Source organism: Penicillium lagena, assembly GCF_028827675.1.
Source record: "Penicillium lagena strain IBT 129212 chromosome Unknown utg000001l_segment0_segment0, whole genome shotgun sequence".
Lineage (NCBI taxonomy): Eukaryota > Fungi > Ascomycota > Eurotiomycetes > Eurotiales > Aspergillaceae > Penicillium > Penicillium lagena.
The window spans coordinates 1,323,746-1,334,481 of NW_026623222.1; the positions used below are offsets into that span (position 1 = coordinate 1,323,746).

At 54.4% G+C, this 10,736-nt stretch overlaps 3 protein-coding genes across 3 annotated transcripts; 1 reads left to right on the forward strand and 2 right to left on the reverse strand.

Moving 5' to 3' along the window:
* Window positions 1–167: 167 nt before the first annotated feature.
* N7510_000591 (ankyrin repeat domain-containing protein) lies at window positions 168–1,487 on the forward strand (the record flags this gene model as incomplete). Its single annotated transcript, XM_056972520.1, has 1 exon — window positions 168–1,487. One exon carries the CDS (start codon window positions 168–170, stop codon window positions 1,485–1,487), a length of 1,320 nt encoding a protein of 439 aa, XP_056837637.1.
* Window positions 1,488–1,689: 202 nt separating this feature from the next.
* N7510_000592 (PX domain-containing protein) lies at window positions 1,690–4,780 on the reverse strand (the record flags this gene model as incomplete). The annotated part of the gene is made up of 7 exons (XM_056972521.1): window positions 1,690–1,917; window positions 1,972–3,115; window positions 3,165–3,261; window positions 3,318–3,945; window positions 4,002–4,310; window positions 4,374–4,603; window positions 4,663–4,780. 7 exons carry the CDS (start codon window positions 4,778–4,780, stop codon window positions 1,690–1,692), a joined length of 2,754 nt encoding a protein of 917 aa, XP_056837638.1.
* Window positions 4,781–5,360: 580 nt separating this feature from the next.
* Window positions 5,361–8,067, reverse strand: ace1 (putative C2H2 transcription factor (Ace1); the record flags this gene model as incomplete). Its single annotated transcript, XM_056972522.1, has 3 exons — window positions 5,361–7,205; window positions 7,274–7,503; window positions 7,599–8,067. The coding sequence occupies 3 exons, from the start codon at window positions 8,065–8,067 to the stop codon at window positions 5,361–5,363; spliced, it is 2,544 nt and encodes an 847-aa protein (XP_056837639.1).
* Between the last annotated feature and the right edge of the window lie 2,669 nt (window positions 8,068–10,736).

Here is a 10,736-nt window from a genome sequence, read left to right on the forward strand (position 1 = left end):
ACATCATTTTGTAGCACCTAGGCCACAAATGAACCCATATCTCCGAGGTCACCACCCAAGCCGCATCTGAGACAGTCCGGCACCTCTGTCACTCCATCTCCTCTACCCCCACTGTCTACGACATCCTCCCATTCGCACCAACTCCTCCCACCCACCCACCATGGGCCATGCAGTCAGCCACCAACTTCATCTCATTATCCCAGGAGCTATATCTCTACATATCGGAGTCCCTCAACTCAATTCCTGACTTAAACGCCTTCGCGCAGGTCAACTCTACACTCTACAACCTGCTCAATAAACGTCTCTACCGGCGCGATGCGGCACAGGCACAGGCACAGAGCCATGGCCAGGTCAACCATGCCTTATTCTGGGCTGCGCGGTACAACCAAGTTGGGACTGCGAGGAAAGCCATCGCCGCTGGCTCGGACGTGCTAGCCATGACCGATGAAGACAATCTTATAAAGGGCTGCACGCCGCTAATGCTGGCTGCCGCGCATGGAAATCTCGAGGTCCTGCGGTACCTGCTCACCATCGAGGAGGCGAATCCGAACTCGCGGGACAGACGATACATGCGCCCGCCGATTTCCTGGGCCGTTAGAGCGGGATACATATTTATCGTGGCGGCGTTGCTGGATGACGATCGTGTGGATGTCAATCTACAGGATAACATGGGCGACACAGCGCTCATGATCGCGATCAATCACCGGCCTGATCTGGTCAAATTGCTGCTCTGCAGCGGGAGAGCAGATCCCCGGGTCCCGAACAGACAAGGCGCCACGGCGCTGTCAGTTGCGGCGCGGAATCGCAATACAAACATCGGCCTGCTGCTAGCGACGCATCTGGACCTGATACTAGACGGGCACGACACCGCGGAAGACTGTCAGCATGTATTCTTCTTCGCGGCCAGCACAGGCCATGTCGACACAGTGAAATACCTCGTGTCAGCGCACGGGGACAAACTCCAGCCGACAGGCAAGTCGGACGAATACGTGCGGGGCGCATTTTGGGCGGCTGCATCGTCCCGGCGCGTGGAGGTGATCAGGTTTTTACTGTCGTGGACAGCGACGGATCCCAATCTGCGGAATCCGTGGAGACTACATACGCCGTTGTTTGCGGCGGCGATGAATGGGCATGAGGACGTCGTAGATGTGTTGATGGAGAGCGAGCGCGTTGATCCGGAGATGCCCGATGTGTATGGGGTGACGCCGTTGGGCGCTGCGGCGGATAGGGGCCATGGAGATATTGTGAAGCGATTGCTTACGGGGAAGCGGCATGCGGATCCTAATGCGCGTGATGAGAATGGGCAGACGCCGTTGTTTAGTGCTGCGTTTTCTGGACATCTGGACGTTGTTCAAATCCTGCTTGCGGCTGAGGGCATTGATTCCGACTTGCCAGACTTGGAGGGGAAGACACCGCTGGCGGTGGCTACGGAGAATGGGAATTTCAAGGTCAGTGAGGTATTGAGAGAATATAAAGCGAAGCAATAATCGTGAGATCATCATCATTATGAGCCAGCCGTCTATCTAATTGTATGGTATCCCGGTGCAAGTGCTCTAGCCATATCTATGTTGCGCTCCCATTTCATCTCCTCCTCCGGCTCCTCCACGCAGCAGCGACAAAACACACGAGATAGAAAAGTAGAATTAGCAAATACACAATGAATGAATGTAAAGCGAGGTTCGCTGCAGTTTAGTCTGCCAGCACGTATCGGAGCATCACGACGAACGGATCAGTCAGCTTCAGGGCCTCGTGAACCTCGGGTTTCAGGGGCTCCCCGGCTGTGCGACGAAGCTGATCCTGCCTCTTAGTTCGTCGGCGGCGTTCAGCGGCGATGGGGTTATCTTCATCATCTTCGGCGGAATCTTCGTCAGAGGCGTCAGAGGCCTCGTCGGAAATAGTCAAGTCTTCCAAATCGCCCTGTAGGAATATGTAAGAACTAGTGTATGAATCTGTGGGGGGAGAAGAACATACTTGATCAAGGCCAAAATCGCTGCCCTTGAAGGTCGCAGAGCCCGGAATAGAGTCGGTGCCCGTTCCCTCGGCTGCCATCTTCTGGCGTGTTTTGTTCAAGTGCCAGGCCTTCCGGTCCGCGTGCCATTTAATCAGCGCATTGATCTCAGCCAGAGCAACATCTTTGTCAATTTGGCCAGCACCAACGGCACCCTGAAACAAGGCATTCATGTCGAGCTTGTTACCCTTGGGGCCCTTGCGCAGAAAGTCGAGAATTTCCTCGACCCACGACATCAAGGAGTGGAAGAGACCGTTGTCATGGAGATGCACTTCGTGGATGAATTTGTAAAAGTTAGCCTCGTGGCGGGCACACAGGTCAATGAAGGCCTGCACGGTCTGGTTCGGGTCGGCGGAAGCGTCTTGCCGTTGGGCGCTTTCGATGACGCCGATGGCATCGTCGGCAAACATGGCAAAGTCTGTAATGGAGCTGTACACATTGGCCGACTTGTAGACCCGGACGAGGGGCTCATAGAAGATGGTGAAAAGATCACGGAAGAGTTGGAGAGTAGCCGGCTCCTCGACGATGCTAAGCATCATCGACTTGTCACGCTGCCGAGTGTAGAGTTTCAACAGCTGCTTCATGTGAGCAAACCACTGGGCTCCCTGCTGCATCTCAAGGTCCACGTTTTCCACGGCGTTGTTCCAGGCCACCCAGCCGTTGAATACTTTCCCGATTTGCTCGGGGGTGAGCTCTGGAGTTAGAAGTTCAGAGCGTAAGATGGCCACAATGATGTCGATATCTTCCGCAACAGCTTCCTCTCGGATGATGTTCTTAACGTCCTCCTCGGCGTCGGCGAAACTCTTGAGTTTTTGGGCCAACACCTGGTCCTCAACCTTGGCAGACAACGAATCAATTGACTTCTGAAAGTCCTTAATGCTATCATTCAGTGTCAGGGAGAAGATTCGCTGGAGCAGCGACCGAGATCCAAATGGTTGGGCCAGAAACAGATCGAGGACGCCCGACATGACCGCAGCAGGGTTGGCGATGCGGATCACGTTCTTCAGCAGAGTGTAGGGAACAAGACCATGGATTCTCTTTGCCTGCGCAAACAGTTCGGGGGAATTATCCTCCGCCAAAAACAAATGGTATATTGTCGCAGCAACCCTGATTCCAGTCAGCCAAGGGGAAACCACATCAGTCACAAAAGACGTACTCAATGCGAAGCCACTCGGCGAACTTCTGGTACTGCGGGCTGAGATCTGGGATGGAAGATTTCTCCTTGATCTCAGTGAAAAGCTTCGTCAAGCCATCTAACAAGGCGGGTTAGCATCGCACCCTCATGTCCAGGATAAGTTCGGGAGCTTACTGCTCTCGACGATTTCTCTGCGGAAGTTCTCCATGTAGACATCCAGCTCCGCAGCACGCTGTCTGGCGATTTCATAAAACCGCTTCTGCTCCTCAATCCGCACGGCATCCATCTCCTTTCTCCGGCGAACATCAATCATCTCCTCCTCGTTCAAAGTGATAGGTTGACCAGACAAAAATTCCGCCATGGTCTTGGTCTCAGCAATCCGCTTGTTCTGCAAGATGGTACGAAGAAACGCGCGCAAAGATACACGCTGTTCTTCGCGGTAGAGTACATTCTCTGGCGGCACATCCGACGACGCGCGCGATGACATGGCGGAGCGTAATGAGCTTCGCGAAACTGAGTGCCGAGGACCCTTGGGATCGATCGGAGCAAGAGTTTGGGATGACTGCTTCTCCTGGGGGGTGGTCGGTCCTTGAGTTGAAGCGGATGAAATGGACGAGTTATCGTCATCCGCGGAGCCGAACCAGCTGGATGTCGTGGAGGATTTGTTCTTGCGAGGTAGAGGGGGTAGGTGTTTGCCGGGGAACTCGGTGCGCAGTCTCTTGTGCAGCTTGACAAAGTCGCCATATCTTCTGCCCACATATATCTCCGGCTTGTCGTCTTGACGGACTCGAATAATGAACTCCTGTTATGCAGGCTCCAGTCAGCCAATGCTCATATCTCCTCTCACGAGTCACTTACCGCGTGCGGATGATATCTGACTGTCCGCTTCACAGACTTAACGCGCACAGCAGCCACATTCACATCCCACCCATGAATCGACTGGCCCTCGGGGATATTGACCAGTATCCCATTCTCATCCGCACCGCGATCAACCACCTCCATCTCCGAGAATTGAACCCGTTCCTCGTATCCCGACGCTGTAGGCACACCCGAAACCATCATCAGCTCGATGAGCTTCTCGCACTTCCGGGCCAACTTCCGCCGCTTCGTTTCCTCCAGCCGATCCTCCGAGGACGAGACATGCTTGTTGGCAAACGATTCCAAGAACTATTCAATCAATGCTGATTTAGCATTTCGCGCGTGGCAATGGGTAAGAAATGGCAGACGCACCACCTGCAACTTATCCTGCCAGAACTCCTTCTCGCGTGCCTTGTCGAGAAACGGAAAGTTGCGCACATGGTGCACGAAGATGTACCGCAGAATCGGTAGCTCGGAGTCGACGGGGGCGACCTCGCCGAAATCCGATCTGAAAGGCGCGCCGAATCGCTGCAGGGCTGTGGGGGAGTTGAGTTCGGTGATCTCTGCGCGGACTTGTCGGGCGATGAGCTCGCGCTTGAGGTCTGGATGTCATCACAATTTGTCAGCGACTGGACATCACGAAATGACATGTCCATCTTACAGTGTTCTTGCTTCCCCGTCAGGATCTGTCCATCTGGTGGAGCAGATGGTCCGCCCAATTCACCCCCGCCCGCCGCACCGTTCGTGCCGATTGGAGCCGGCCTATGCGCTTCTGGCATGGTGACGAAGATGATAAACTGAAGGACAACAAAGACGTGTAGTCAAGATGGGTGTGCGGGTGTGAGAGAGGCCAAATTCGAATTCGTCTGCCTAAACAAGAAGCTCGCACAGGGCCAAGATCAATAGTGTAATCCCGAAGCCGTTCCAGGGATATTCCCGTCCTCCGTCCCCGCGTTGGAGGATAATAGTACAGAGGAATCAATTGGAAAAGGGAGGGAATGGAAGGGAAAGAGCGGGAGAGCAGAATTGCGGTTGGTGGGTGAAAAGGAAAGAAGCCGAAGAGGGGAGCACATGAACGATGTCGTCACCGCACGGGAGTTGTTTCTGCAGTGACGCGGCCTAACGCCAACGGCTGACTTTGATTTACGGTGGCTTGGGGCTTAACAAACTGGACTCTAATACGCAGATCAGGACAAGAATGTAAGCTGACAGGGTCTCTGGTTTTGAAAACTAGCTACTCGGTTGACACAAAAAGAAAAAAGGGGGGGTCATTAAACACAGAGATGGTCACTCCATACATGAAGAGATAATCCGGAAAAACATCGCTCAGTTTCAAACACAAATCGTAGATATCATCGTCTAACCCATAAAGTCCAGGTCCATGTCAGAGGGCATGCGCGATCCCTGGGCCGCGCCGTGCTGCTGCTGCTGGTCCGCCCAGGTCTGGATGCCGTGCAGGGCCTGCTCACGATCGAGCGGAGGGAACATGCCGTGGTTCTGGTTGTACTGGCCCGCAGACTGGTGGGCAGTGGTGGTCGGCAGCATGGTGTTGGTGGTCGCAGTCGGGTTCATCTGCACATTCTGCTCGTACAGGGTGAAGTCGTTGCCCACCTGGTGGTGCTGCGCGGTGTAGTCATAGTGGTCCGACAGACTCTCCTCGACCCGACCCGAGTGGGGAGAGTACAGCATCGGGTTGCCCTGCGCATGGGGGGACAGGCCAGACAGCTTGTAGGAAAAGTCAGTGGCATCGCCCATCAGAGGAAGGTCGCGCGTGTACGCCTTCATGGCCACGGCATCCATCGCATTGCCGGCAGGGGGCAGCTGCATCTGCATCGCAGTGTAGTCCTCGCCGAGGTTTTGCATGTCCAGCTGGCTCCACTCCAGGTCAAAGTTCAGGCTCGCGTTCTCAGTGGAGGCAAGCGGAGAGCCATCAAAAGACACGGGGCCCATCAGGTCCGGAACCGAGTCCGCGGAGGGGACAGACATGGTGTTCATGGACTGGCGGTGCATCTCCAGAGACGAAATCAGACCATTCGGGTCGCCGGCCCCGAACTGGGCCTGGAAAGCGTCGAGATTCATCGAAGACCCGAATGAAGGGTCGACGTCGTTGCTCAGTCCCGCAGAGGAGGTATGGTAAGGCGAGTTCTCCAAAAACAGAGGGAAGTCATCACTGCAAGGGGCCGCAGGAGGATCGTTGAAGTTGAAGTTGGAGTTGTCCGCAAAGCCCATGTTCGACTCCAGAGGAGATGGGCTAGGGCCACTGGTCGGGGTGGAGAAGTCGGTTGGCTTCGAGCCCGGAGTGGACACGCTGGGGGTCTGGGGGGTGGCCTGCACGGACGACGAGCCGCGCTTGACGTGATGACCACGGGCATTGTTCTTGGAGCGAACGTAGACCCAGCCGTGGGCCTTCTCCATGTGCTGCTTGCAGTTGCTCTCACGCTTGGAGGCATAGGTGCAGGGCTTGAAGCTGCAGGTGAACAAAGCAGGAGTGTTGGAGTGCTTGTCATTGATGTGACGGTCGCGCTCCTTCTCGGTCGGCCAGCCAACCTGGAAGTACTTGCAAGATGGCTGCGTGCACTTCCACGGGCGCGAGTGAGTCTTCTCGTGCTTGGTCAGGTCGCAGGGGCGCTTGAAGACCTTGTCACAATGACTGCACTTCTGGTTGATGTCCATGGGCGGGGCATTCTTCTTGCGGCGAGCCATAGAACGCTGCACACCCTCATCAACCGACTCATCGAAACTCATCATGCGCTTGAAAACCGGGCTGGTGAGATCAGCCTCGTAGGGCTCCCCAGTGCGCATCGAGACGGGTTTGCCATCCTCCTGCACGAGGACCAGCTCGGCAGGCTTTCCGGTCTTGGACAAGCCACCTTCGAGCTTGAGTGTTCCGGTACTATGATTGCCAGTTAGGAAGCTGTCGGGGTGGGAGAGGTAGATAGCATACATGGTGGGCTCAGTGGCCTTTTCGTTCTTGTCATCGGCCGACCTGGCCGCCTGAGCGGCTTCAATCCGCTCGCGGGACTCACGAATCATGGCGGCGTAGCGTCTAACCTGGGAAACAAGATCGAGAAAGTATCCGTTAGTGTATGGGCGGTCGGCAGGAAGACGTTGGTCGCGCGCGTTCAGGTGCGAGGCCGAAGTGTGAAGACACTGGATGGTGAATTCGCAAAAGTTGAGATAGGAAAGTCGAGTAGGAGCAGATTTCTTGAATGAAAGATTTAGAAGTTCGAACCCAAAACGCCAATAGCCCATTGATCGAATCATTCACTTACCGGCGCCAACCACAATAGGGTTTTCTCCAAATCGCGAAGGCAGACAATCTGTTTATTCAAAATGCGTTGAGGTACACTCTGCACCAGCGGATGGAATGGCTTCAATCGAGATTCCTTCAGTATAGGAGCCAGAATGAACTTCTCGATCTGCTTGCAGGCATTCAATCCCAGCTGGCGCTTGTCGAAAGTTGCTGCTGTGGTGCCCGTGAGGGCATTCGCTTTTTCATTCACTGTTGTGTTTTATACATCAGCACTTGCCTCAACGGGACAATATGGCATTCACCCTCCCCCAAGGGGATGACGGAGGTTGGGACTAAAAACTCACCGTTGTTCTTATCTGAAGAGACACTCTCGACACTGCTGACCGAGGTTCCCAGTCCACTGTCGGACTCGTGGCTGTGGCTTTGATGGGTCATCTTCTCATCATCCGAGCCATCCTCATCAACAGAGGGTGCAGACGGGATCGCAGTGTCGATTTTGCGGTTGAGATCCTTGCTGCTGGATTCCTCCGAATCCGTCCCCAAGCTGAGACGGCCGAGCAGCGAGGTCATCCGGTGTTCGTTGGCGGCAATAGCCTCCAGAGACGTTGGGGAGCGACGAGGCAGCGAGCGTACACTCATAACCGGATCACGGTCCTCGGCAGGAGGGGTTGTCGGCGAGTGAAACGTTTCTCCTTTTTGCAAGCGCATCTTCGATGGGCCGGAGGGAGCCTCGGACGAGGGGGCAGCGTCGGTGCTTAAGACCGGCCGCCGGCGGGGGTGCACCCGGGCGGGTTCAACGACAGAGGCTGTCATAGCTGCGCCCGGTCTACATGGAGTTAGCGGCAGATCGCGGATGGAATGAACAGGCTGTCAGCGACTGATTGGCCTGGGCCTATGACTCACAGGAAATGGCTGATTGCCTGGATGATTCGAAAACGGACGATCGGCTGAGCGAGTCACTCCGATGGGTCGGCGGCTGGTCTATATATACCGCCGTGCTCGTCGACAAAGCGGGTGATCTTGATGTGGTCGAGGCTGATAAGAGAAGGCGGCGGTGTACCCTCACGTTGGCGGGTAACGAGACGGTCGCAGATTGTCTCTCCAAGTGACTGGGCATACAGCGCCAGACCGGATGCTGTTCAGGATGGATGAATCGACCACGATGAAGCGGGCGTGTCAGCTGGTCGACAGGCGATGATGATGGACCCTCTAAGCGTGGAACGGGATCCGCCGATCGGGCAATGTTCGACAACACAAAGTCGACCGAAATCAAAGAACAGTCTCCAACGGCAGCAAACGAGGCCTCAGGACATCTAAGACTCACTTTCAAGAGTAGGAACCGTGGAGAAAGAGATGGAGAACAGGGGAGAGAACAGGAGAAGGCGTTGGCGAACACGCAAGTGTCTGCCTGATAGACGATGCGCGCTAGGCTGGAAGGGGGATGTGCTCGGCGATGGTGATTGGCTTGGGGGTGTTTGGGGATTACCGAATTACCCATTCTTACACGACCAACGTGCGTCCTCCTGGTAATACACCGTCACCTCCCACAGAGCCGCACGCCCTCTAGGCATCCACGGCGTCAGCTCTCTGCCTAGAATCCATCATTCCTCCGAATACGAGTGGAGGCCCTTCCGGACCGGCCGGATGGATTGCTCCGTTCCATCGGGTTCCTTTGATCTTCCGATTTTCTCCTAACAGGGGACTCCGCCACACCGCCCCAACCACAACAGCCTTCCTGCACTAACACGGGCAAAGGGGCCGATCGGCTGGAGCCAATGCCGTCCCATTGATTTCAGAGTGATCATGTCCTTCGAGTGAGTTCTCTTCTTTTTCTTCTTTCGGTGGGTGTACGCACTCCTTCTCCGAACCAGAATCCAGGGTCCCAGGGTTCCATCTTTGGGCGATCGAACACCATTGGCGGAGAAAATCTCGCCCTCTTATCTGGATGCCTGAATGTTCTATTCTTGGTTCTCAGGCTGCCATTTTTCTGGCCGCTCGAGCACCAACGAAGGAATTGGAACACCTCGATTGATCGGCAGGGCGTCGTTCCAGAGTCCGCCATCAGGGCGGGAAGAACAGCGATAACGTGATGTGATGCAGAACGAGCGAGACTGTGCCCCAATATGATTAACGTGACCGGGGACTAGATGTTCATCCGCCCTATATAGAGTGATCTTACCTTCGTACCTGAACCTCAACGGAGGCTCATGATTCTGTAGATCGATTGACTATATCATATCGCTTTAATCCATGATGCCACCCAAAAGACCCCACGGCATGTCGCTAATGTTGAATTAGCACCATGATCCATGCTCCAAGCTAGCTCTCGCGTGAAACTGTCAAATGAAGCTGGTATTTCAGGCTTGCTTCACTCATTATTATTAGTGCTACCATAGCCTACAAATAGTAATGGCATACAGAATCAATCATCTGGTCAGCAACCGCACGGGCATGCTTTGGTTTTCCTGCTCCATAATAACAATGCTGAATATGAGCTGCAGCAGTTGGCCGCTCGTACGGCTAACCCTAACCACTTGGCACATCGCCAACGGGAGGCAATATAGGCTGGCCATGCATGAATACGAACGCCGAGCCCTCCCTCTTCCAGGGTTATTGAGACTTAGAACACGCATTGTCGGGGGAGGAGTGGCTACAGCAGATTTTATAAAAAAGACGCGGCTGAATTTGGCCTGGTGATTCAGTAGAGATTTATGGAGAGAAGCTGAATTAGTTGGGTTGCCGTCATGAGAGCCATCGTTTCTCTCGCCGTTGCTATTTTGGCAGCACGGGTCACTTCGGCAGCAGACATCTTCGCAGACATCTTCGCGAGGTCTCTAGTGTCTGAATTCCCGTCTGAAAGGTTTGAAATGACAGCGCGATCCAGGAATTCAACGTTGTGTCGCAGCAGGGTATAGAACAGGGGATCTTCTGATGACAGTCGGAAACTTGCCAAGATCCTGGTTATGGTACTCAATCTTTCCCCTGCATCAGTCGGGGGGACCACGTTCACTAACGATACTTACTCTCAATACCTTGCTCGAATGTCGCCCTCAAATGCTGCCCAGCCTGGACGGCCGCTCGGTAGATGGTGGATGTTGTTCACTGGGTTTTGGGGTGTTTGTAACCCTGGTCTGGATTTATGTGTTAATGGTGGTGCAAGTAGTGGGATATCTCGGTAGCGTACCTGGATTGTTGATCTTTTATACACGGACCCTACTAAGATATATATTCGGTTCACCCCGATCAGAAAACCGTGGCTTTGAATTAACTGAAATGTGCATATTGCAAACCATATCCAACCGCAGCACAAGTACAATCACTTCTAGCCATTGCTTGAGTGACTCCTGTTCGTCCAGACTTCCGATGCCGAGTCACAGGCATGTCGGCGACCCGCGTCGCCACCGTGGTACACAACTCCTAAGAATTCTGGGAAGGAAAAACTGTGTGTATGAAAATGAATTGCCGACTTTACTTTGAGTGCC